General features: G+C 40.7%; 1 protein-coding gene across 1 annotated transcript in view; it reads left to right on the top strand.

Annotated features, from left to right (window-relative positions):
• Positions 1-25,219, top strand: part of ARHGEF38 (Rho guanine nucleotide exchange factor 38) — a 148,713-nt gene that overhangs the window by 86,827 nt on the left and 36,667 nt on the right. Inside the window, exons 4-5 of the mRNA XM_079768954.1 lie at positions 13,986-14,133; positions 22,921-22,938. Coding sequence (XP_079625080.1) covers positions 13,986-14,133; positions 22,921-22,938 — 166 coding nt within the window. The remainder of the gene's footprint in view (positions 1-13,985; positions 14,134-22,920; positions 22,939-25,219) is intronic.

Below are 25,219 nucleotides of genomic sequence, written 5' to 3'. Positions count from 1 at the left end.
ATATTAATTGAGCATAATGGCTTGTGTCGATTTCTGGGTTCTCTGTTCTATTCCACTGGTCTATATGTCTGTTCTTGTGCCAGTACCAGGCAGTTTTGGGAACAGTGACTTTGTAGTATAGCTTGATATCTGGTATTGTGATCCCTCCAACATTGTTCTTCTTTCTCAAGATTACTGTGCTATTTGGAGTTTTTGTTAATTCCAGATAAATTTTTGGAGAATTTGTTCTAGGTCTTTGAAGTATGCCCCGCTGCTGGGACTAAACAAGGGTATTTTAATGGGGATTGGGTTGAATTTACAGATTGCTTTGGGTAGTATTGACATTTTGATGATGTTGATTCTACCAATCCATGAACATGGTATATTCTTCCATTTGTTTATGTCTTCCTCTATCTCTATTTTTAACATCCTGAAGTTTTCTGAGTACAGGTCCTTTGTCTCCTTGGTTAAGTTTATTCCTAGGTATCTTAATTTTTTTGTTGCAATGGTAAATGGGATTGCTTTTTAAATTTCTCTTTCTGTGAGTTCATTATTGGTGTATAGAAAAGCCACAGACTTCTAGGTGTTAATTTTGTATCCTGCTATATTGTCGAATTCATTTATTAAGTCTAGTAGTTTTTTGATGGAGTCTTTGGGGTTTTCTATGTACAATATCATGTCATCTGTGAATAAGGAGAGTTTTACTTCTTTTCCAATTTGGATGCCTTTTATTTCTTCTTCTTGTCTGATCACAATGGCTAGTACTTCCAGTACTATGTGGAAGAGGAGTGGTGACAGTGGGCATCCCTGACTTGTTCCTGTTCTTAGGGGAAATGGTTTTAGTTTTTGCCCATTGAGAATGATGTTAGCTGTGGGTTTGTAATATATGGCTTTTATTATGTTGAGGTATAATCCTTCTATTCCCACCATGCTGGAGTTTTTATCAAGAAAGGGTGTTGGATTTTGTCAAATGCTTTTTCTGCATCAATGGATATAATTATATGGTTTTCATCTCTCCATTTGTTTATGTGGTGTATTATATTTATTGATCTGCGGATGTTGTACCATCCTTGCATCCTGGAATAAATCCCACTTGGTTATGGTGTATGATCTTTTTAATGTAATGCTGAATTCAATTTGCTAGAATTTTGTTGAGGATTTTGGCATCTATGTTCATGAGGGTTATTGGCCTGTAATTCTCTTTCTTTGTATTTTCTTTATCTGGTTTTGGGATTAGGGTAATGCTGGCTTTGTAGAAAGAGCTTGGAAGTGCTCCTTCCTCTTGAATTTTTTGGAATAGTCTGAGGAAGATAGGTTTTAGTTCTTCCTTGAATGTTTGATAAAACTCCCCTGTGATGCCATCTGGTCCAGGGCTTTTGTTTGTTGTAAGTTTTTTAATTACTGCTTCAATTTCCTCCATAGATATCAGCCTATTCAGATTTTCTTATTCCTCCTGGTTGAGTTTTGGAAGGTCGTATTTTTTTAGGAATATGTCCATTTTTTCTAGGTTGACCAGTTTGTTGGAGTAGAGTTGCTCATAATATTTTTTAATGATTCTTTGTATTTCTGTGGTGTCTGTTGTTATATCACCTCTTTCATTTCTGATTTTGTTTATTTGGTTCTTCTCTCTTTGCTTCTTGGTGAGCCTGGCTAGAGGTTCATCAATCTTGTTTATCCTTTCAAAGAACCAGCTCTTGGTTTCATTGATCTTTTGTATTGTTTTTTTGGTCTCTATGTCATTTATTTCTGCTCTGATCTTTATTGTTTCCTTCCTTCTGCTAACACTGGGCTTTTCTTGTTGCTCTCTTTCTAATTCTTCATGTTGCAGAGTTAAATGGTTTATTACCAGTTTTTCTTGTTTTTTTGAGGTAGGCCTGTAATGCTATGAACTTCCTTCTCAGGACTTTCACTGTGTCCCAAAGATTCTGGATTGTTGTGTTTTCATTGTCGTTTGTTTCCAGGATGTGTTTTATTTCTTCTTTGATCTCTTTGGTAACCCACTCATTGTTTAATAGTGTGCCATTCAGCATCCACGTGTTTGAATTTTTGTGATTGTTTTTACTGTAGTTGATTTCTAATTTTATGCCATTGTGATCTGAGAAGATGCTTGATATGATTTCAACCCCCTTGAATTTGGAGAGACTTTTCCTGTGTCCCAATATGTGATCTATCTTTGAAAATGTCCCATGTGTGCTTGAGAAAAATGTATATTCTGTAGTTTTGGGGTGGAATGTTCTAAAGATGTCGATTAATTCCATCTCATCTAGTGAGTCATTTAGGATTGATGTTTCTTTGCTAATTTTTTGTCTAGAGGATTTATCCAGTGAAGTTAATGGGGTATTGAAGTCTCCTACTATGATTGAGTTGCTGTCGATCTCTCCCCTGATATCTTCCAGAAGTTTTTTTATGTATTTGGGTCCTCCTGCATTGGGTGCATAAATGTTTACCAGAGTTATATCCTCTTGTTGTATCGATCCCTTTAAAATTATGAAGTGGCCTTTCTTGTCTCTTGTTATGGTATTTACTTTGAGATCTATTTTGTCAGATATAAGTATTGCTACCCCCGCTTTTTTTCTTTTCTGTTTGCCTGATAGATATTTTTCCATACCTTCACTTCAGGCTGTGTGAGTCCCTTGTTCTGAGGTGGGTCTCCTGTAGGAAACATGGGTCATGTTTTCTTATACATTCACTCACTCGATGTCTTTTGATTGGAGCATTTAATCCTTTTATGTTTAATGTTATTATTGATAGGTACTTGTTTGTAGCCATTTCTGTGCTTTATGCCTGTGTTCCTTCCTCCCTTTCTATTTCTTCTTTTTACAGAATTCCCTTTAGAATTTCTTGCATTGCTAGCTTGGTAGTGATAAACTCCCTTAGTCTTTTTTTGTCTGGGAAGCTCCTGATTTCCCCTTCAATTTTGATTGATAGTCTTGCCGGATAGAGTATTCTTGGATTCAGTCCTTTGCTTTGCATCACTTTTTATACCTCCTTCCATTCCCTTCTAGCTTGATGTGTTTCTGTTGAGAAATCATTTGATAATCTTATGGGGGATCCTTTGTAGGTAACTCTCTGTCTCTCTCGCAGCCTTTAAGATTCTCTCTTTGTCATCAACATTTTCCATTGTAATTGTGACATGTCTTGGTGTGGGTCTTTTGGGATTCATCTTACTTGGAACTCTCTGTACTTGTGTAACTTTTTTTCTTCCCCATAGCCAGGAAGTTTTCTGTCATTATATCTTCAAATAGATTTTCTAATCCTTGCTGCTCTTCTTGTCCTTCTGGCAGCCCTATTATACGTAAGTTACTTCATTTTGTGTTGTCCCAAAACTCCCTTAGGCTCTCCTCCTGCTTTTTAATTATTTTCTCCAGTTGCTGTTCAGATTGGGCTTGTTTCTCTACCTTCTCATCTAACTCACTAATTTGGTCCTCTGATGCTTCTAGTCTACTGTTGCAACCTTCCATGGTGTTTTTGATTGTAGCTATATCACTTTTGATTTCTTCCTGATTTTTGCATAGGTTGTTGATTTTCTCATCCATCTGGTGAATGAACTGTACGACTATTACTCTGAATTCTTTTTTCTGTCATGTTGTATGCTTCCCTTTCTCTTATCACCTTTATTGGCGATTCTTCTTTTTCTTGCCACTGGGGATTGTTTCATTGTCTCCCCATTCTTACTATCACCAGAAGGTTCAAACGTCCAGTTGGGTGTGCCTGGGCTGTGTGCAGTGGGGACTTCACACCACCCAAGTGTCACTGAAGAGCTCAGACACCAAGATGTGTGGCTGCCATGGGTTGGCGGGAGCCAGGCTTGCCCAGGATCAGAGTCACTGGTGCTCAGTGTGGCCTCGTGTGCACATCTAGAATCAGGCACCCTGCCTGTGCCACGCTGAAAAAGAGACCCCACTGGCATGTGTTGAAAATCAGAGACCCTTAGTGCATGCCAGGAGTCAGAGACCCCCTGTGCCTGCACCAAGAATCGAGTATCAGAATCTCTGTTGCTTTGTGCAGCCTCGTGCTGAGAATCAGGGTCCCTGTGTGTGCATGCACCAATAATTGGAGTCACTGGCTCTTAGTGTGAATGTACTGGGAGAGTCACTGGCTCTTAGTGTGAATGCACTGGGAATAGGGATCCTAGGAGCATGCAATGAGAAACAGAGTCAAGTCAGTGGTGTTCAGTGCTGCCTCTCACACTGAGAAGCAGGGTCCTGGGTCTTCTTGGGGGATTGGTTGCACAGTCACACTGTGTCAGCAGGAGGTCCACTCCTGCGCTGTGGAAAACAGACTTCCGTGTGCGCTTGCCCAGAATCAAAGTCAGGTGGCACTGCCGCCCTGTGTGGGTGTGGGGTTTGGTCGCCTGATTGCGTTGCTGGGAACAGATTCCCAGTATCTGCACGCTCCCAGGCTCAAATTCCCATAGTGGAGCTGCAGCCCCATGTGAGGGGCGGGTCTAACAGTTCCTATGGTGCTGCAGTGAGCCTGCAGGGAGGGGGATGGGCTCTGTGACTCACAGAAATCTGTGACTGGGATGTCTGGATTTTTGTTGTCTGTGGGTCTGCAGCTGTGGTTGCAGGTCTTTGTCCCCAGTGGCTGTAGGGTCCCGGTTTGTGACTGAGACCAGATTGGGTGGTGCTAAGGCCAGGAACCTAGTCTCAAGCAGCTCTGTTTTTTCAAGATGGCGTGGTCTCTGTGACTGTGCTGGCTGCCCCTGGAGTGTCCATGGTGGCAGCAGACTTTTGCCATCTAAAACTGCCCGGTTTGGCAGCCCCTTGGAAGACCTGCAGGATCTAACTGTCCCTAGCTCATACACACACACACCACATATGTCCACACACTCATCTATCGCTCCCTCACTCTCTCACACTCTCTCCCTACCTTCTTGCCGGTCGCCATCTTAATCTTGAAGTTGGGATTTGCTTGCTTTAATCCCATAACTGCATGTACCACCACCTGGCACCTGCCTTTAGTGTGAATTTCATAACCTTAATCAGGGTTCCTGGGGTATCTTTTTTTAGTATGTTTTATCCCCAAGTGAGGTAGGAACTAAATGAGACCAAGGGCAAAGAATGGTGGCTTCTGCAAGCATCTTTAACCCTTTCATCCTCTTCCTTCTCACTTCCCCTCCTCACCTTATTCTCCGCTGGAGAACAGAAGGAGGCTGAGACCAAAGAGAGAAATCACAGAAGTGTTCTGGCATTTTGGCAGGCTAACCTACTGCCTTGTTTAGTCCCAGCAGCGGGGCTCGTCCACGAAGGATAAGCAGATGTGGGGAGCTCTCCTTGGCACTCCTGGGTAAAAGCTGCTGTAAACTCCTTTCACTTGTGTACGGCACTCAGGGAAGTGACAGCCAGAGGCTGTTAAGATCTCACCTGATCTCAGACTTTCTTTCCAGGGAGTGGGCCATATCCACCCTCTGTCCTTGGAGCCATCCCACCCCTTCTCTGTATTCTAAATACTGTCTCGACAACTTTTTTTAGAACCACAGAACTTCCTTTTGGAATATATTTTAGATCTTAATTTTTACTTATTTTAACTAAAACTCTCTTTTAACACCATGGTAGTTGGTTTTCAGAATTAAACTTATTGGGTATTTTTTTTTTCTTGTTAATACAAGTAACTTCCTACTTTAAACTCCTTCTTTTCAGCTCAGGCTGCCATAACAAATTACTATAGACTGGGTGGCTTAAATGAGAGATATTTACTTCTCACAGCTCTGGAGGCTGGAGGACCAAGGTCAAGGTGCCTGATTCTTGCTGAGAGCCCTCTCCCTGGTTTGCAGTGAGCCTCCTCCCCATATCCTCACCTGGTGGAGAGAGAGAAAGCTCTGGTGTCTCTTCCTCTTCTTATTGGGGGCACCAAGCCCATTGTGGGATCTTCCCCCTCGTGACCTCATCTAAACCTGATTACCTCCCAAAGGCCCCACTTTGGGATACCATTACACTGGGGGTCAGGGCTTCAACATATGGGTTTCAGGGGGAAACAAACATTTAGTCCATAACACTCTTCATAAGTACCAGTTCATGAGATATTTTCATAGATTTTTTAAAAATTAAATTTCATGGCTAATAAAGAGAGGATTTTCAACTAGTCATAATTTCTCTCCAAATATTTTCCTATGAGAGAAGAAAACAACATAGCGTGTTGATTGTAATTAAGTTGAGCTGGGAGAAACATAAAACAAAACAAAACATCACTAGCTTAAATAAGATGTTCATTTCTCTATTGTGTAAAAGCCTAAAGGCATTTTAAGTCTAGACCTGCATGGCAGCTCTGCTCCACAAAGTCTTCTGGGATGCAAGCTTCTTCCAGCCCCAGATCTTCATGGACAAGGTAGCATCCAAGTTACAGGCAGCAGAACGAAGGAAAGTGTGGCGGCGAAGGAGGGGTAAAGGATGAGCCAGCTGCCTCTTAAAACAAGTTCCTGGATATTATCACAGGACACTTTTACTTCTATCCCATTGTAGGACTTTAATTACATGGCCACAACTATTGCAAGGCAGGCTGGTAAATGTAGTTTTTATTTGGGGCAGCAAAAATTCCATTGCTAGAGAGAAAGGGGAGTGCTGACATTGAGGGACAACAGCAGGCTCTTTTACCAGCAAACTTGTTCAGTCTCTTTGCAGCCTTTCTCACTATTTTGTCATTGGCTTTGCTGATACCAATCCTATCACTCAAGATTTACATCTCTTTCCCAGATCCTTTTCCCCTGAATCCCAGAGTCCAGTATACAAGTCCACAAGGATTCTTCCACTTGAATATACTCTGGGTGATTCAAACTCAGTCCATCTAAAATTAAACTCATTATCTTTCCACTTAAACTCTCTCCTTATCTTGTCCTCATTGTCCATCCGTACAGTCACTGAAACCACAATCCTAAGGTACACCTAATTTGCCCTCTTCATCTCTCACATGTGCTTAACATCCGTTTTCTTTCCCTCTTCTCCACCCTCCCTGCTTTTGCTTTAGTGGTTATAGCTAGCAACTATTCAGCATTCGCACATTCAAGCTGCTGATATAAATACATTAACTCGTTTAATCTTCACACAACCCTATAATCGTTATTATTCCAATTTCTCAATGAGGAAATTGAGAAACAGAGAAGTCAAGTCAGTTTCCCAAATGTCACAAGAGTAAACGGTAAAACCAGAATTTGAAGGATGGTTGTTGGTAATCGAGCACTCTCTCCTAACTGCTATAACTTCCTGTTTTAGCCCTCATTGCTAACTTCTTGTATTATTATGGAAGCCTTTCAATTGGTTTCTCTTTTCCTGTCTCACTAACTCTTTCCCAAATTCCAACTTTCATATGACTGAGTCCCAGACTAATCTCTCTGGAAGACAGTCCAATTGTGTTAGGCTGCTGCCTAAAATCCATCAGTGTTTCTCCATCACCTTCAGGCTGGAGTTCCAGCTCCTTGCTGATACACAAGGTCCTTCTGGACCTGCCGCTGCCGGCCAATGCAGCCTCCCACGGACATGGCATCGGCAGCTGTACGAGCCCTCTTGCAGTCTCTGAATAGAGCTTGCTCCCTCAATGTGTCTGTGTGCTTCTGCTCTCACTCAGCTCCTATTTCAAGGGCAGATTGTTATGGAAATAGCTCAAGGTCTTCAAGAACAGAATGGGCCCTAACGGGTTTGCCTCAGCGGATAGAGCCTGGGCCCGAGGACTGAAGGATCCCGGGTTCAATTCTGGTAAAGGACGTGTACCTTGGTTGCAGGCTTGATCCCCGGCCCTGTTCAGGCACATGAAGGAGGCAACAAATCAATGTGTCTCTCTCACATCGATGTTTCTCTCTCTGTGTCTCTCCTTGTCCCTCAAACTCTCTCAAAAAATTAATGGGAAAATATCCTTGGGTCCCATTTGTTAATTTTCTCTTTAGCTTCCATTGCCCTAGGGGCAGTGTCAGTGAAGAATTTCTTTTGGCATATGTCTGACATTTTGCTGCCTGTGGATTGCTCTAGTATTTTTATGGTTTCCCGTCTTATGTTTAAGTCCTGTATCCATTTTGAGTTTATTTTTGTGTATGGCGTAAGTTGGTGATCAAGCTTCATTTTTTTGCATGTATCTGTCCAATTTTCCCAACACCATTTATTGAAGAGACTGTCTTTATTCCATTGTATGTTCATGCCTCCTTTGTCAAATATTAATTGAGCATAGTGGTTTGGGTCAATATCTGGATTCTCTATTCTGTTCCATTGATCTATATGTCTGTTCTTGTGCCAGTACCAGGCTGTTTTGAGAACAGTGGCTTTGTAATACAGCTTGAAATCTGGTATTGAGATCCCTCCTACTTTATTCTTCTTTCTCAGGATTGCTGTGGCTATTCGGGGTCTTTTTTTATTCCAGATGAATTTTTGGAGAGTTCTTTCAAGGTCTGTGAAATATGCCGTTGGTATTTTAATGGGGAGTGCATTGAATCTATAGATTGCTTTGGGTAGTATGGACATTTTAATGATGTTGATTTTACCAATCCATGAACATGGTATGTTCTTCCATCTGTTTACGTCTTCCTCTATCTCTTTTTTCAGTGTCCTGTAGTTTTCCGTGTATAGGTCTTTTACCTCCTTAGTTAAGTTTATTCCTAGGTATCTTAATTTTTTTGGTGCGATGGTAAATGGGATTGCCTTTTTAGTCTCTCTGTCTGTAAGTTCACTATTGGTGTATAGAAAGGCCATAGATTTCTTGGCGTTAATTTTGTATTCTGCTACATAGCCGAATTCATTTATTAAGTCTATTAGTTTTTTGACAGAGTCTTTCGGATTTTTTATGTACAATATCATGTCGTCTGCAAATAAAGACAGCTTTACTTGTTCTTTTCCAATTTGGATGCCTTTTATTTCTTCTTCTTGTCTAATTGCAATGGCTAATAATTCCGGTACTATGTCAAACAGGAGTGGTGAGAGTGGGCATCCCTGTCTTGTTCCTGTTCTTAGGGGAAATGTTTTAAAAAGCTTTTTCACAGCAAAAGAAACCATCAACAAAACAACAAGAAGGCCCACTGCATGGGAGAACATATTTGCAAATGGCATCACTGATAAAGGTTTAATCTCCAACATCTACAGGCAGCTTATACAACTTAATAAAAGGAAGATAAATGATCCAATAAAAAAATGGGCAACAGACCTAAATAGAATCTTTTCAAAAGAAGACAGAAGGAAGGCCAAGAGACACATGAAAACATGCTCAACGTCACTAATTATCCGAGAGATGCAAATCAAAACAACAATGCGGTACCATCTCACACCTGTCAGAATGGCTATCATCAACAAATCAACAAACGACAAGTGTTGGCGAGGATGCGGAGAAAAAGGAACCCTCGTGCACTGCTGGTGGGAATGCAGACTGGTGCAGCCACTGTGGAGAACAGTATGGAGTTTCCTCAAAAAACTGAAAATGGAACTCCCATTTGACCCAGTAATCCCACTCCTGGGAATATATCCGAAGAAACTAGAAACACCAATTAGAAAGGATATATGCACCCCTATGTTCATAGCAGCACAATTCACCATAGCTAAGATTTGGAAACAGCCTAGGTGCCCGTCAGCAGATGACTGGATCAGAAAACTGGTACATCTACACAATGGAATACTATGCTGCCATAAAAAAGAAGGAATTCTCATCATTTGCAGCAACCTGGGAGGAATTGGAGAACATTATGTTAAGTGAAATAAGTCAGTCAATGAAAGAAAAATACCACATGATCTCATTCATTTATGGATGATAAAGAACATTATAAACTTGAACAAAAAGATAGATACAGAGACAGTAAAGCATCAAACAGACTGTCAAATTACAAGGGGAAGGTTAGGGAGAGGTGGGGGAGATAAGAGATCAATCAAAGGACTTGTATGCATGCATACAAGCATAACCAATGGATGCAAAACTCTGGGGGTGGGGGCATATATGGGAGTGGGGTGTGGGGGGGCAATGGTAAGATATGTACACATATAATACCTTAATAAAAAAATTGAAAAAAAAATAAAAAAATAAAAAGACAAAAAAAAATATCCTTGGGTGAGGATTAACAACAACAACTAAAATAATATGTGGACAAACTTTTCTGTTAAAGATAATATTCAGCTAAGATGCTGACTTCCCAGCAGCTGAAAAAATAAAAAAATAAAAGAGCAGAATAGGTGACCCTCTGTGTTTCATAGCTCTATTGACATACTTTCCACATCGTGTGGTAGATGAGTTAGCTCTTCTCTCTCCCTGAAGTAAAGGCTCCACTTCTTTTTTTTTTAAATATATTTTATTGATTTTTTACAGAGAGGAAGGGAGAGGGATAGAGAGTTAGAAACATTGATGAGAGAGAAACATCAATCAGCTGCCTCCTGCACACCTCCCACCGGGGATGTGCCCATAACCAAGGTACATGCCCTTGACCAGAATCGAACCTGGGACCTTTCAGTCCACAGGCCGATGCTCTATCCACTGAGCCAAACCGATTAAGGCAAAAGCTCTACTTCTTTTAATTGGATGCCATTTTCCTAGGGCAGTGGTCGGCAAACTGCGGCTCGCAAGCCACATGCGGCTCTTTGGCCCTTGAGTGTGGCTCTTCCACAAACTACCATGTGCGGGCGCGCATGTACAGTGCGATTGAAACTTTGTGGCCCATGCACAGAAGTCGGTTTTCGGCTCTCAAAAGAAATTTCAATCGTTGTACTGTTGATATTTGGCTCTGTTGACTAATGAGTTTGCCGACCACTGTCCTAGGACACGAAGATTGCTCGATTATCACTGGTTTACCCTGTTTTACTTCCCTGAGGGGAAGTTCATCTTGGAGTGGGGTCAGGACAATTCAGAGGCCTCTTGGTTTGGTCTGGCACATCCTGGCATGGACATGCTGGTCTGGAAGTAAAGAAGAGGTAGGCCAGCAAGAGGAACATGAATATATTTACATCAGTGAAGAGAGCAACCTGCAACACAGGAGTAATGACACCAAGACAGAAAATGCACTCAACATCCCAGGACTTGTTTTTAAAGGAGATGAATAGGATATTTAAAAGGGTGCTTTCTTTTTTTCCTCCTTTTGCATGCCAGCCAGTGCAGAATGTCAGGCTGTAGGATTTTTAAAAAGAAGCACACGACAGTCATATTTATTTTAGAGGATTCTGGTGCCTTTGTGACAGGCAGCCAGAAGTGAAATTACCTTCACTGGTCTTGGCTCAGTCCCTTCACCACTTCTAATCATCCCTTCAAACCCACATACATTAGATAGAGGAGTTGCCCTTCACCACTAAAGAAACGCAGCCGCGAGTTATGTTACCGTGGAAACGAAATCATTTTTTTTTTTTTTTTTGCTGCCAGACACATGGCTTCATCTGCACTGTTATGAAGCAGAATACATTGGTAGGGCTGGGAGGAAATCAAATATTCTGCCCGCCAGTGCTGTAAGTGGCCTTTGGGTGAATAAATGGCTTCAATTAGAGTACGTACATACCTTTTAACTTTAATAATTATTATTAGAGCCCCAAGAGAATTTTACTTGGGAAAGAATAAAACCTTTGACTGCTGTTAAGGGGAGATATACATTTTTTCAAACAAGACCACTGTGTTAAAGAAAATACAAAGGAATTTACAATTAATGGTTTCATTGTGTGTGAAATAAATGTCTTTTCCTTTGTTTTTTTGACTTTCTGACTTGATTCTATTGTGGATTTATGAGCGTCCTTACCTCTTTCTTTCTATTGTTTCTATGCTGCTGTGTAGTGAACGTACATGTTGTGCTGGGCTGAGTACATTCTGAGCCTCTATCCGACTCGCTCCTGAGCGTCCTCAGAGCCTCTGCTCACTCCCACTGCCGGGCCTAATTCCTCCGCCCAGCCCAAGGCCTCACTCCCATGTGCCACCGGGCTCTGTCCCGGGGAGGCTCTCCGCATCTTTTGCCCAACTAAATTTAGTCACTATCCTATTTTATTTTCTCTTCTTATAACTACTCTGTTTCTTACTCTGTGTGTTGCTGTCTTGAAGAGCAAATCTACAAGACCTACATTGCTAGAACAATCAACTCAGTACAAACCCGGGGACAAAACAAGAATTCTTCATACCTCCAGTTCCAAAGATTCTCACAGTTTCTGAAGAAGTCCAACACACACACACACACACACACACACACACACACACACGCACAGTCTACAATCACAGGGAAATCCCATATAATGAAAAGAAAAGCCTTTCATTGGCTGGATATGAATTAGAGAAGGACTGGTGTTTTAATTCTAGAGATAGAGCAACATTAAGAGACGAATGACATTAATTGAGCAACTTGTCAATGCTGGGCATGCTTTACATCCCATTTAATTCTCAAACTCATCTCTAGAGATGCTATTACTTATTTCTATTTTACAAATGATGGAATTGAGGTGGAAAGAATTTTTAAAAGTCATTCCTCAAGTCACCACACAAATGCTACATGACAGTGATTTCTGATTCTTTCTAACTGCATCACTTTGTACAGTGTCCAGCAAAGCTCTGATGTGTGGAGGGATAATGCCGAGAGAAAGAGAGAGAGAGAGAGAGAGAGAGAGAGAGAGAGAGAGAGAGAAGAATATGGTCTCTAATTCTGGCTTTGCCAACAACAAAGAACATGAAGATCAAATGACAATTTGTTAACACAAAATGAATAAATCGCCTGCTACCTATCACCCTAATATCTACACTAATTATTCCACTAACACCAACCATAGCAGTACTGGACTAGGAATTTAGGTTCCTGTTGCTAAGACTTAGGGAAAATCATTTATTTCTTTTAAGCTTAGATTTGTCTCTTCTTATTTAATAAAGGCAAATAACCTCTTACTAGTATCTCTTCATATATACAGAGAGTTGAGCCGTTAATATGAGCAAAACATGTTGAAAATACAAAGGGCACTTCTATTTCTGAAGGAAGAATGACTAGTTGTTGTATAATAGGGCCAGACTAGTAAGTCCATATTGTTCCCACTCAATTCAGCCCAAATCATTATCAAGCCCAAATCTGCAATGCTTTTGAGAGCAGACCCTATCACATATATTTTTGAGTGTATCCCAAATCAACTTAACAAGGTGCAGGGTAGGGTAATGGATGCTTAATACACATTTTTAAGTGAAGGAGTGGGTGATTAAGTCAAACCATTGTTCAATACCTATTTGAGCTGTCAGTTAGAGACCCAATTTTATCATAGTATCAAAATAATTTCTTAAATGCCGGGACACAATTCGCCCAAGTTACTTTATGAAGAAGACAGTCATAACCCTTGTTTATAGTATTATCCAATTACATTATTTATTATGTCCATTATTTTAACAGAAATAATGGCCAAATCTTTTTATTATAACATTTAAAGAAATACTTTATTTAAACTCCATTGCTTGCCTTTCAGAGAACCTCAGGAAATGTTGGTGGAATGTATATGAAAATGTCATTTCAGTGCCTAAACTGTCACTTCCCATACTTTCATTAAATAACAATAGCTGCTCCGTGTTGAGCATTTACTATGTAATACTGGACTCTGAACTTCACACACACACACACACACACACACACACACACACACACACACAGTGTCTTTAATTTTAATAAGGACCCTAGGAAGTTGGGTCTGTTATTGTTCCCACTTTATAAGTGAGGAAATAGGCTCAGAAGGTGAGAATAAATTGTCCAAGTTATAACCTGTCCACGTTGGCAGCACAGCTCAATCCGAACCCACACAGACCGGCCCTAAAAGGCTGCCCTTCGCCAGGCTCCTGCACACCAGCCAGGTGCACAGTCACCGCTGAGAAAACCAGCTTTCACTGGCCGCCTCCCTCCCTTATGCTCATTATCCTTGGCTTATAAAAGAAGGGAAGGGAGGGAGGGAAAAAAGGAAAGAAAAGGGTTGAAGGTCACTAATGTCTCCCACCCCTGCTGAATAACCCCGGGATAAACTGGTACCCATCCAACTAGTTAGTGTTGCTGAATAATAAGTATGTGAAGTCCCCGTGGGGTCTGACTTGATATCATTTTGCCTTTGTTTTACATTCGTCAGGAGAAGTGTTCCTGCAGATTAAAGGGCCACTGGAAGATACTTACAAAATCTACTGCTATCACCACGACAAAGCGCACAGTGTCCTCGAGTCCTATGAAAAGGAGGAGGAGCTGAAGCAACAATTGAGCCTCTGCGTCCAGTCCTTACAGTAAGGCCTTTTCCAATGACGATTTCCTAGCAGGGAACATTTTAACTGGATGCAGATGAAAGATCTCACGTAAATCCTGGGTTTTATGGGACTGGCGGGAAGCTCTACTTTGTGTTCTCTTTATGAAGAGCTGGCGTGCCAGAAACCCTGATTGACTTTTTTCCCCCTGTGCAAAGATGACTAAAAATAACATGGGAGAAAACTCGGGCTCTGTGGAAATAGAATAATGCAACATCGAAAAGTGAAATGTCCCAGCCAGTATGGCCCATGGTTGAGCATTGACCCAGGAACCAAGAGATCAGGGTTCGATTCGGGGGCAGGGCACATGCTGGCGTTGTGGGCTTGATCCCCAGAAGGGGGTGTTCAGGAGGCAGCCAATCCATGTTTTGCTCTCATGTTGATATTTCTTTCTCTCCCTCTCTAAAAAAAAAAAAAAGAAAAGAAAAGTGAAATGTAGAAGAAAAGTCCCTCCTTACAGCTGTTGTTACTTGCCGTCTCCACATAGATGGAGGAGTGTGTGAGACAACACGTGGCTCCGTGACCCCTGGGGAACATGGGATAATCAAGTCAGTGGCTTGTCCATGACACTCTAGATGGCCTTCACCTTCCCACGGAGGGGAGACTGGAGAACACTGTTAAAGTGTTCAGGCCCTGTTAAAGTTTGTTTCTGGAAAATTAGTCATGCTTCCTCCTCGTTCCTAAATTGTTGGTGGGAGGTGCCACATAATATTTTGTTTTTTTATCTAGAAGAATATATATGCACTATAAAAATCTGAAAGAAATAAGAAAACATGAATATGATAAAAACCCTTGCTATTCCATGTATTAACTCCTCACTAAACCATGTATTAATAACGACAATTTGCATTTTCTTCTGATCTTATCTATAAGCATACATGTGGGCATGTGTTGAGGGTGATTCTTTTACATGAAATTGGTATTTTATTGTATATATAGTTTTCTACCGCATGAAGCTTAAAGCCAAAATGTCTGCCCGAGCCCACATCATACCCAGTGGTTCTGTTGTGGTCTTTCATTTTTTCAGGATTACTTCTTGTCAAGTGGTTTGGATTAGGCCGAGAATTAACCAAACAGAGAGAGCTATGGTGTATAAATCAATGCACACCAGCCAGTCTGCTGGTGCATCCCCTTATGCACACACTATTGTAGGGCCCAAATGGGGGTCCTGATAGAGTACAAAAGGCTGGTAGCTGAATTAAAGTGAAATCAGGAAACTAAGTGGGACTACTCTAGAGAAAGTCTTTGCAGATGAAAGCTGGAACTGAAAGTGGGTTTAAAAACTAACTTTATTGCCCTCTACTGGTCATTAAGTTGTTACAGTTCTTTAACCATTTTTCTGCCCATGTTGTGGAAAAGAAAATGTATTTAAGTCACTAAATGTAAATAATTTACTTAGTGCTTGTGATGCACCAAGCATCATTCTGGGATGAGTGCTGAAAATGCAAAAATAAAGAAGTTTTAGACCCTGACCATTAGGAGCTCAACATGATCAGGTAATTACTTTTTTTTTTTTTAATCCTCACCTGAGGATATTTTCCCATTCATTTTTAGAGAGTGGAAGGAAGAGGGAGAGACAGAGAGAGAGAACATCGTTGTAAGAGAGACACATCAATTGCCTCCCAGGCCCCGAACAGGGCTGGAGATCAAGCCTGCAACCAAGGTACATGCCCTTGACCAGAATTGAACCCTGGACCCTTCAGTCCCTGGGCTGATGCTCTATCTATCCACTAAGCCAAACTGGCTAGGGCTGATCAGGTAATTCTTAAAGATAATATGTAATGAGCAGCTCCAGTTCATTATTTCTCCACTATTTGAAAATTAGTTCAATGTTAGCAAATTAATTCACAGAAACCTTAAAGTTTGAAGTTGTATTTGTATTATTAAATTAATATATTAAGAGAGAAACCAAGATGGCGGCATAGGTAAACACCTGAACTTGCTGCCTCGCACAACAACTTCAAAACTACAACTAAAAGTCAAAACAGACATCATCCAGAACCACAGGAAGGCTGGCTAAGTGCAAATTCTACAACTAGAAGGGAAGAGAAAATCACACTGAGACTCAGAAGAGCTGCGGAAGTAAAGTGCAGAGGTACGGAGGTGCGCGCGCGGAGAGGGCTGGCAACTGAGTACGCAGCTGTCTTTTTCAATCCGGAGGGAGACACAAGCTCCCGACTGCTCTGAAGTCCAGTTCCGGGCGAGACTCTGGACCCAGACTCATACGGGGAGAAACTGGACTGTCTGGCATTGGGCTGAACTCTAGGGCAGCTTTCTCTCAGAGGTACTTACAGCAATTATCAAGGGACACTGAGACCCGGGGGCCTCTTAGGGAAGGGCTGACGGGAAGCCATTGCTGTTTGCTCCACCCTGAGACTCCACCCCAATCCAAGCTGTGCACAGAGGCTATTGCATATGAATGACCTGGTCCTTTGAAATCTAAACTTACCTAACAAACTGCAGCTGAGTCAGAGAGACCCAGAACATCCAAAAGAAGGCCCAAGGCCCCACAGCAGCTTGCATTGCTTCACAGCTAGGCCTCATCTGAGTACCTCCAAAACCCAAACAAAGAAGAGGAATCTGCAGATCTCTCTGTAGCTCCTGCTGGGTGGCCTCAGCAGAGGCTAAATTAGCACCTCCTTGGAGATCCAAGAGCCAGTGTACCCAGGGGTCAGAGTAGGACCATCCAGATTACAACTCCTCAGATCTATAAGGGACACACTCAAGGGGCAGACTCAGTGAGCACCAATGCCCCACTGAAGCAAGTCTTGCCTCATAAGGGTGTCTCCAGCACAGAAGTTCTCCCATCGTAGACACAGCTGATCCTCACAGCCAATTGGCCTGGGGGTCAATTCCTCCCAGTGATACCAACAACAATCAAGGCTTAACTACAACAAGACTGTGCACACAGCCCACAAAGGGGTGCACCAAGAGTGTCCACCTCAGGTAACTGGGGAGGCTGAGCCACTGGGCCCTATAGGACACCTAGCACACAAAGCCACTCTATCAACTCAGGGAAGCAGCCAAAATGCGGAGACAAAGAAACAGGTCACAAATGAAAGAAATGGAGGAAAGCAAATGACTGGATATAGAGTTCAAAACCACAGTTATAAAGTTTTTCAAGAATTTTCTAGAAAAGGCCAATAAATTTAGTGAGACCCTCGAGGATATGAAAAAGGACCAACTAGAAATTAAGCATACACTGACTGAAATAAAAAATAACATACAGAGATCCAACAGTAGACTAGAGGATCGCAAGAATCAAGTCAAAGATGTGAAATACAAAGAAGCAAAAAACACTCAACTGGAAAAGCAAAAAGAAAAAAAATCCAAAAATATGAAGATAGTGTAAGGAGCTTCTGGGACAACTTCAAGTTTACCAACATCTGAATTATGGGGGTGCCAGAAGAAGAGAGAGAGCAAGATACTGAAAACCTATTTGAAGAACTAATGACAAAAAACTTTCCCCACCTGGTGAAAGAAATAGACTTACAAGTCCAGGAAGCACAGAGAACCCCAAACAAAAGGAATCCAAAGAGGACCACACCAAGACACATCATAATTAAAATGCCAAGAGCAAAAGACAAAGAGAGAATATTAAAAGCAGTAAGAGAAAAACAGTTAGTTACCTACAAGGGAGCATCCATACGACTGTCAGCTGATTTCTCAACAGAAACTATGCAGGCCAGATGTGAGTGGCAAGAAATATTCAAAGTGATGAATAGCAAGAACCTACAACCAAGATTACTCTACCCAGCAAAGCTATCATTCAGAATTGAAGGTCAGATAAAGAGCTTCACAGGTAAGAAAAAGCTAAAGGAGTTCATCAACACCAAACCAGTATTATATGAAATGCTGAAAGGTATTCTTTAAGAAGAGGAAGAAGAAGAAAAAGGTAAAGATAAAAATTATGAACAACAAATACATATCTATCAACAAGTGAATCTAAAAATCAAGTGAATACAAAATCTGATGAACAGAATAAACTGGTGAATATAATAGAACCAGGGGCATAGAAAGGAAGTGGACTGACAATTCTCGGAGGGAAAGGGGTGTGGGGGTGCGGGAAGAGACTGGACAAAAATCATACACCTATGGATAAGGACAGTGGGGGGAGGGGTAAGGGCAGAGGGTGGGGTGGGAACCGGGTGGAGGTGAGCTATGGGGGGAAAAAAAGGAACAATTGTAATAATCTGAACAATAAAGATTTATTTAAAAATTAATATATTAAGAGAAAACTCTTGTAAATATAAAGATACCTTTTATTCCTAGGGAGAAATAATGGTGTTATCCTGGATGTGAATGAACACCTTTTCTATCTGATCCAATAAATGTCTATATTGAGCCATTTCCCTTCCTCAGCTTCTAGAATGAAAGAGAGAAATCTTATGGTAGTGGAACAGCTAATGACCATCAGTCCAATTCCAACCCCAGGAATGGCGCTCCATACAGGGAGAGGATGCCGTTCATTACTTTGGCAGGTGCTGTTAACAGCTGCCCAGAGGTGGAGCTGTCTGCTCAGAGGGGATGAACATTCGTGTATTATTCGTGAAGCTTTTGACTCCTAAGAGAAAGAGATCGACCCTGCCAGAATATTCCACTAGGCAGTAGAGCTCCATATCAGACCCCTTAAAAACTAGCTAAAGGCAGAGGTTAATCTTCAAACTTCATGAAGTCCGGATTACTGAAAATTACTTTCAGACCCCCAAATGGTTTATTTGATCTTTTTCTGAAAGCCTCAAGTCATTGCCCTGGTGATGTCCCAAATCTTGTGTATTCAGCACCAGTCTGGTTTTAGAGAATAATTTCAGGCACTGGAAGGTGCTAAGGTTTAGAAAGCACAAAATCCAAAGAAATTAATATTGGCAGGACTATTTTTTAAGGGAAAGAAAATCAAAATAAAGTAGCTTAAGTTAGAGCTCTTTTCTCAAAAGTTGCCTTTCCATGAACATAAAGTTAATGATGAATTGTACTGGTCTGCCTGAAGTTGGAGAGCAGGAGAATTATTGACATCACTATAATACTGACCTCAATTGAGCTAAGCTTTAAATTCTGAGAAACAGGTTTTCAAACAGGTTTATAGGCCAAAGAGAGTCTGGAACACCCAAGGGCTTGGTTTCCCTTGCCAAGTAATCAGTCAAAGCTATTACTGTGACTCTGCCTTTTTCCTTGTGGCTAAATAACAGAGCCCAAGTGCCCAGTTGCCAATTTCTAATGAATATTAGGTGTGGCCTCCATTTTCTACCGTGCAAGGGATATTAGAATAAGTGGGTTTGAAGCAATGTCCATGAAAGAAGTGGTTTCACGCTTCAGAAGTTAAAGCGGAATTTTAAGAAACTTAGGTTGCATTTTAACCAAAATTAAAATAAGCTTATTGAGGGCTTCATAAGTATTTATTAAGACTGCTACATAATGTTGAAGTCACTTAGAAAATATATGCATAAGCCTAGGTAGTTCCTGCCTCCTAGGAACACACCTTCTACTTGGATAGATAAACAAAAGCATCTGGAAAGTTGAATGACAGTGCCAGCGTTAATGTAAATAACACACCAGGAGCGGTCACGGTGAGATTCAGGACTAATTTCCAGGAAGATGGTAGAGAGATTGTTTGGTTCTGTGACAGATGTGAGCTCATAACCTTTGGCTATTCTCTGAAGCCCGGTATCTTTCAAAAGAGAAAATAATATTTGTATCCAGAAAATGATTTTGAATCCCTTGGGAATGTTAGGGCAGTATTTTTTGGTGTGCGTGTTCCCCTGCGTCAGATCAACCAGGGATGTATACTAAATCTGCAGACTCCTAAACTCTGCTCCAGACCAAAACAACAGCAACAATAATAAATGGGATGGCTGAGGGTCCAATCCGGGAATCGGCACATTAACCAGTAACCTCATGTGGTGGGCACACAATCAAGACCTACTTAGAAGGAAAAATGGCCTCCATTCTCTCTCACTGCTGCCCCTGAGGCACCTGGGCTTTTTCCATAACTATAGATGCAATCTAAGCAGTGATTTCAGGGTTCGGAGACCTTAAGAAAGAAAAGACGAAACTAGCCAGAAGCACAGCACCACATCTGCATCTGTAGCACACAAATTGGAAACTTGCAAGTTTTTACTTATTCATCAAGGAGTGTTTACATAGTTGCATTAACACTATATTAATGCAGCCTCTAAATTCATGGAAGTTATTTGCTAAAGATCTAGTCACTCTGTCTCTTTGGGGCTATTTAAGGTTTCTCCTCTGTACGAGAAAAGTGAAAACAAGAGTAGTTCTAAATGCCAGTGTAGCTATAATTAGCATAGCCTGTCTGCTGCCTCCTTTTTCTGTTTTTCTTGTTGTAAATACCGCCAAATCCCTGCTGCCTTTTAGAGGCCCTAGAGATCTGTGTATTTTGTAATAATAATAATAATAATAATAATAATAAAGAATGAAGGTTTTTTTCCCCAAAATTTTTGGTAGCTGGAAGACACATTTCTAGCTTTACCGCTAGTTGTTATAAATGTATCTTCCTAAGTCCATCATCCATAGAAGGAAAACTTCTAACTTACAGTCATTTGGATGTTTTGGCTGACCATATTCCAGCAAAAACTTCTCCATTCAGGGGGAAAGTTAAAAGTTCACACAAGGCAAACTCAAAAGGAATAGGTTTCAATTTGTTTACCACATTTTGTATTTCTTAATATTATTCTAAGGGAATGTTCCACATAAAAATTAAAAGCATTTTTGGAAATTCCTTCATTTCCTTGTTATGTGGCATTATGTTTGAACTAATGAAAGACTAATCTGTAAGGAATAGTCACATAAAAACTTCTGTTAATTGTGAGTCAAATTATAATAAACCCATGAGGGTAGGAGGTGTGGCAGTGGACATATTGAGTTAGTTTACCAGAAGGGGTAAATGATTTAACTTTCTCCTGAATTGTCCTTGGCTGGGGTTAACTTCTAGGAAACTTCTATCCTAAAAGAGAGATTTAGAAGAAAAAAGAGAGAGAGAGAGAGAGAGAGAGAGAGAGAGAGAGAGAGAGAGAGAGAGAGAAAATAAAAAGATGTGATAATGTAGGACCATTATGCCACTACACCAACAGGGAAAATGTGTTGAAGATCTCTGAGGTTCATAAAATGTTATACTTACATTAAACACAGCATTTAACTTGTTATGATATTTAAATTTTATTTGAAATAAATAAAATAGAAGGAGAAAAATTTTCCATGTTGTCTCTAGGAGGGAAAAGAACAATCTTTTCTTTAAACTTTAAAGTATGTGTTTTGGTTCCCAAATGATCACCTTGCTCACTTGTTTGTTTCCATAGAAAAATGCATTTTTATTTTTAGTCAACCTCACTCCCAAATTTTCTGATGTATGATCCACAGCGCATACTGGAAAAACAAAAATTCCTCATTAGAAAGGGAGAGAAATTGGGGGAAGAATGTAAGCTTAAAGGCAGTGAATGGAAGGGAACATTGGGCAAGGGGTAGTGGGGGTGCAATTCTTCATGGAAGTGAAAACATTCCTCAAACTTACTGAGTTCAGCATAGGGATTTATCATTGAATTTTTCTCCATCACTGAATATGAAAAGACCATCTACAGTTATGGGGTGGGTTTAAAATGTGTCCTATATTGAAAACATTTATTGTATTCTAAAAGACTGGAAACCAGAGAGCAAGGGGATCATGTTATTAATACCGGTCATTATTTGACTTCTCTAGAGCCGCATGAGGCTTTTAGAGAACACTTCATTACTCTTATTCCTGAAATTTTAACTTGGATGATTCTCACTTTTTTATTGTTAATTAATTACTTTGACAAATATGTTTTGCCCTCCTGCCATGTGCCAGCCACTTTTTCAGGTCCTGGGGCTACACCCAAGAGCAAAGCAAGCATACATCCTTGCCTTGTTGGGAGCGGTGAGTGGAGAGAGAAAGTGAACGGGAGAAGGATATATTAGAAAGTGGCAAAGCATAAGGGAGAGAAATAAAGCAGAAGGTGAGGATAAAGAGCTCGGTGGGAGGCAGGCTTGGTCAGGGAAGGCTTCACTGGGAAGGAGCATTTGAGCAGAGAGCTGAAGGCGATGAGGAGTGAGCCGCACCTGGAGGAAGAGCAGGCAGCACAGCGCTGCAAAGGCCTGCAGGCAGGAGCCTGTCTTCCAGCTGCAGAAAGAGCCGGGAGGCCTGTTGGTTGGCGCGGAGGGGAAAGACGAGGACCAACAGGAAAGGGGGTAGAGAGGAGGGGGAGGAGAGGCAGAGGACATTGCCTGGGAAGGATTTGAGTTTTACTTGAGCAAAATGGAGAAAGCTAGCAACGCCTCGTGAAAGTTTTCGTGGAATTCCCTCGTTGAATTTTATAATGTTTATAATCTGCATCACACTATATACGAAGATGTTACAGAACGTGTGGTTTTCTGCAAGTCAATCCCCTTCCCTTGTAATCTTGTAATCTCAGTTTTTCTTATTATGTTTAATAGATTCAATTTTTTAAACAAAAATTGATCTTTAAATCCATTTTCAAATGATGAAAATTTATTAACTATAATCTGGATCAACGGTTTTTAACCTTATACTATAAGGAGTAAAGCAAAAATGGTGCAAATATACTAAAATAAAGTTTAAGTGACCTGATTATAAAACAATGAGACCGATTCTATAAAACATTCACAAAAATGACTTATTACTTTATTTTATGTAATAAAATTTAAAAAATTTTACAATGTTTGTATATTACCTCACATATGTGGATTTACATGAGTTTACTTTTTTCTCTTCTCTTACAGGAACATATACATGCAAGAGTAAGTATTTTTATCTTAATAATAAAAATCAAATGTAAAAATCATGAGGAAAAGCCGTTAATATTTCTGTACAAATCAGACATTTTAGTTTTTACAATTATGTTTATTGCTTTTAATAAATAAATCAAGACTTTGAAGGCATTTGCCATAGACATTATTAGAGCACTTATTTCCAGTTTGTCTGAGATGATCTTATATATTAAATTCTTATTACATGTACTTTCCTTAACTTTTAGAAGAATCCTGGGATGTAATTCACTTAAATCACATGTTTGCTGGGGCCAGGAACTCTTCAGGAACTACTTATCATAGATATGTTTAGGAAGCTTAATGTGTTCAAAACTCTTTTTCCTGACTGCAACAATAGTCTTTAAAAAAATCTCAGGTTAATACCATAAGGTTTTTGAAGTTTCCATTGATTAATGTACAAAAGAAAAGACTCCTTATGCATTATAGCAAAATATTGGGTTTCTTCTCATTGGACTCTCACATGATTTATAAAGAAAAAATCATACCCACATATATAGCAGGAGAATGAAATATTAAGATGAAATAGTTGGTCACTCAGACAGTATGTTGTTTTACCTTATAAAAACAACACACACACATGCACACTTTGGAAGATGCCCATTTTTATATAAGAAAAGCACGTTTGGCCTAATACTGAAAGGATGATGTTGACATACATACAAACTCAAATTTATAGGACTTGAAAAAGCACATGCTTGGCTTAGTGTGGTCAGCAACTATGAGGGTCCTGAGTTCCTAGTCTCTCTCTCTCTCTGTCTGTCTCAGTCTCTGTCTCTGTCTCTGTCTCTGTCTCTGTCTCTCTCTCTCTCTCTCTGTGTGTGTGTGTGTGTGTGTGTGTGTGTGTGTGTGTGTGTGTGTGTGTGTGAATTCTACTCTGGAAACTTTACATCGATAAATACAAAATTTACGAAGTAAAGATTATATTAATTTAACCTGTAAATACCTGTCATTCATGCTTTGGTGCAGAATAACCATGACAAAAGACAGAATTCCAGAGTGAGTGGACGAAGTGGGCATCGGTCATCATCCAGGAGACCTGCGGGATAAGGCTTTATACCTCAACCAGGCTGAGAAGTTAGCTTTTGACATACCAAACAAGCACCCAGGTCTCTCACTTTATACGTTTTTTCACCAAAGGAAAAAAAATCCTACAGTATAAACAGATATGAATAAGTTTGTTCAGTGAGTTCCCAAATCACTTGAATTTGAAGATGTGGGTAAGAGGACAAGAGGGCTTTTTGCTTTTTTGTCCGTCCACACACCAGGGCCTTCCTGGTCTCTCTCTGATGAAGTTGATGAGGATAGGGGCAGGGTAGGGAATGGGGTCTCATTATAAAATCTATGCCCCTGGCATCATGGTACTAGGAGTGGAGAGTCAACTGAGCTGGATGAGTACAGAACGTAATATGCTGCAAATTCTGCTTAGATTTCTTTTCCTAAAGCTTATATGTTTATAAGCAAAAAAATGGAGAGAGAGAGAGCGATATTCAGAGGAGGACAGTGAGAGATTAACTTATTTTAATACAGTTCGCATGCATAGGCTGCTCCATACAGAAAACCTGGAACAAACAGTACATTGTATTCAAACACTTGCTTAAAAAGTTGCACTAGCTTTTGCACCACTCCTGCGGCGTGGGAGTTACCAGGCTGTGTGTGGCCCCTCTGGCCTATTCTGTGCATCAGGAACTGAAAAGAGGCCGCGTATTCACAGTGTGTGGCTGGATGAACATCAAAGCCATGTCTGCCCTGTCTTCCTTCTTGTTTCTCTCGCGGGGGTCAGGAGGCACACGAGCAGCAACATGAAAGGGTAAAAGGCCGCATCAAGTGCTGTGTAATTGTTCAGCTCCTTAGCGGCTGAGGCCAGGAAGGTTGCAGCCCAGAGTGCATTTAGGAGGGGTGGTTTTTTTAAAAAATATATATTTTTATTTATTTCAGAGAGAAAGGGAGAGGGAGAGAGAGATAGAAACATCAAAGATGAGAGAGAATCATTGATCTGCTGCCTCCTGCACGCATCCCCACTGAGGACTGAGTCAGCAACCCGGGCATGTGTCCCGACTGGGAATCAAACCGGGACCTCCTGGTTCATAGGTCAGTGCTCAACCACTGAGCCATGCCGGCAGGGCAGGGGTGGGTTTTTTAATGGTTTTAAAAACAATCCCTTATAGAAACTGAAAATTTTCTGGTGTTCTTTTTTTTTTCTAATCTACATTTTTAAAAGCACAGAGAAAGGCAAAGATATTATAACTTCTAA

Source organism: Cnephaeus nilssonii (assembly GCF_951640355.1).
Source record: "Cnephaeus nilssonii genome assembly, chromosome: 1".
Classification (NCBI taxonomy): Eukaryota; Metazoa; Chordata; class Mammalia; order Chiroptera; family Vespertilionidae; genus Cnephaeus; species Cnephaeus nilssonii.
This window is presented reverse-complemented; position numbering and strand designations above follow the sequence as displayed.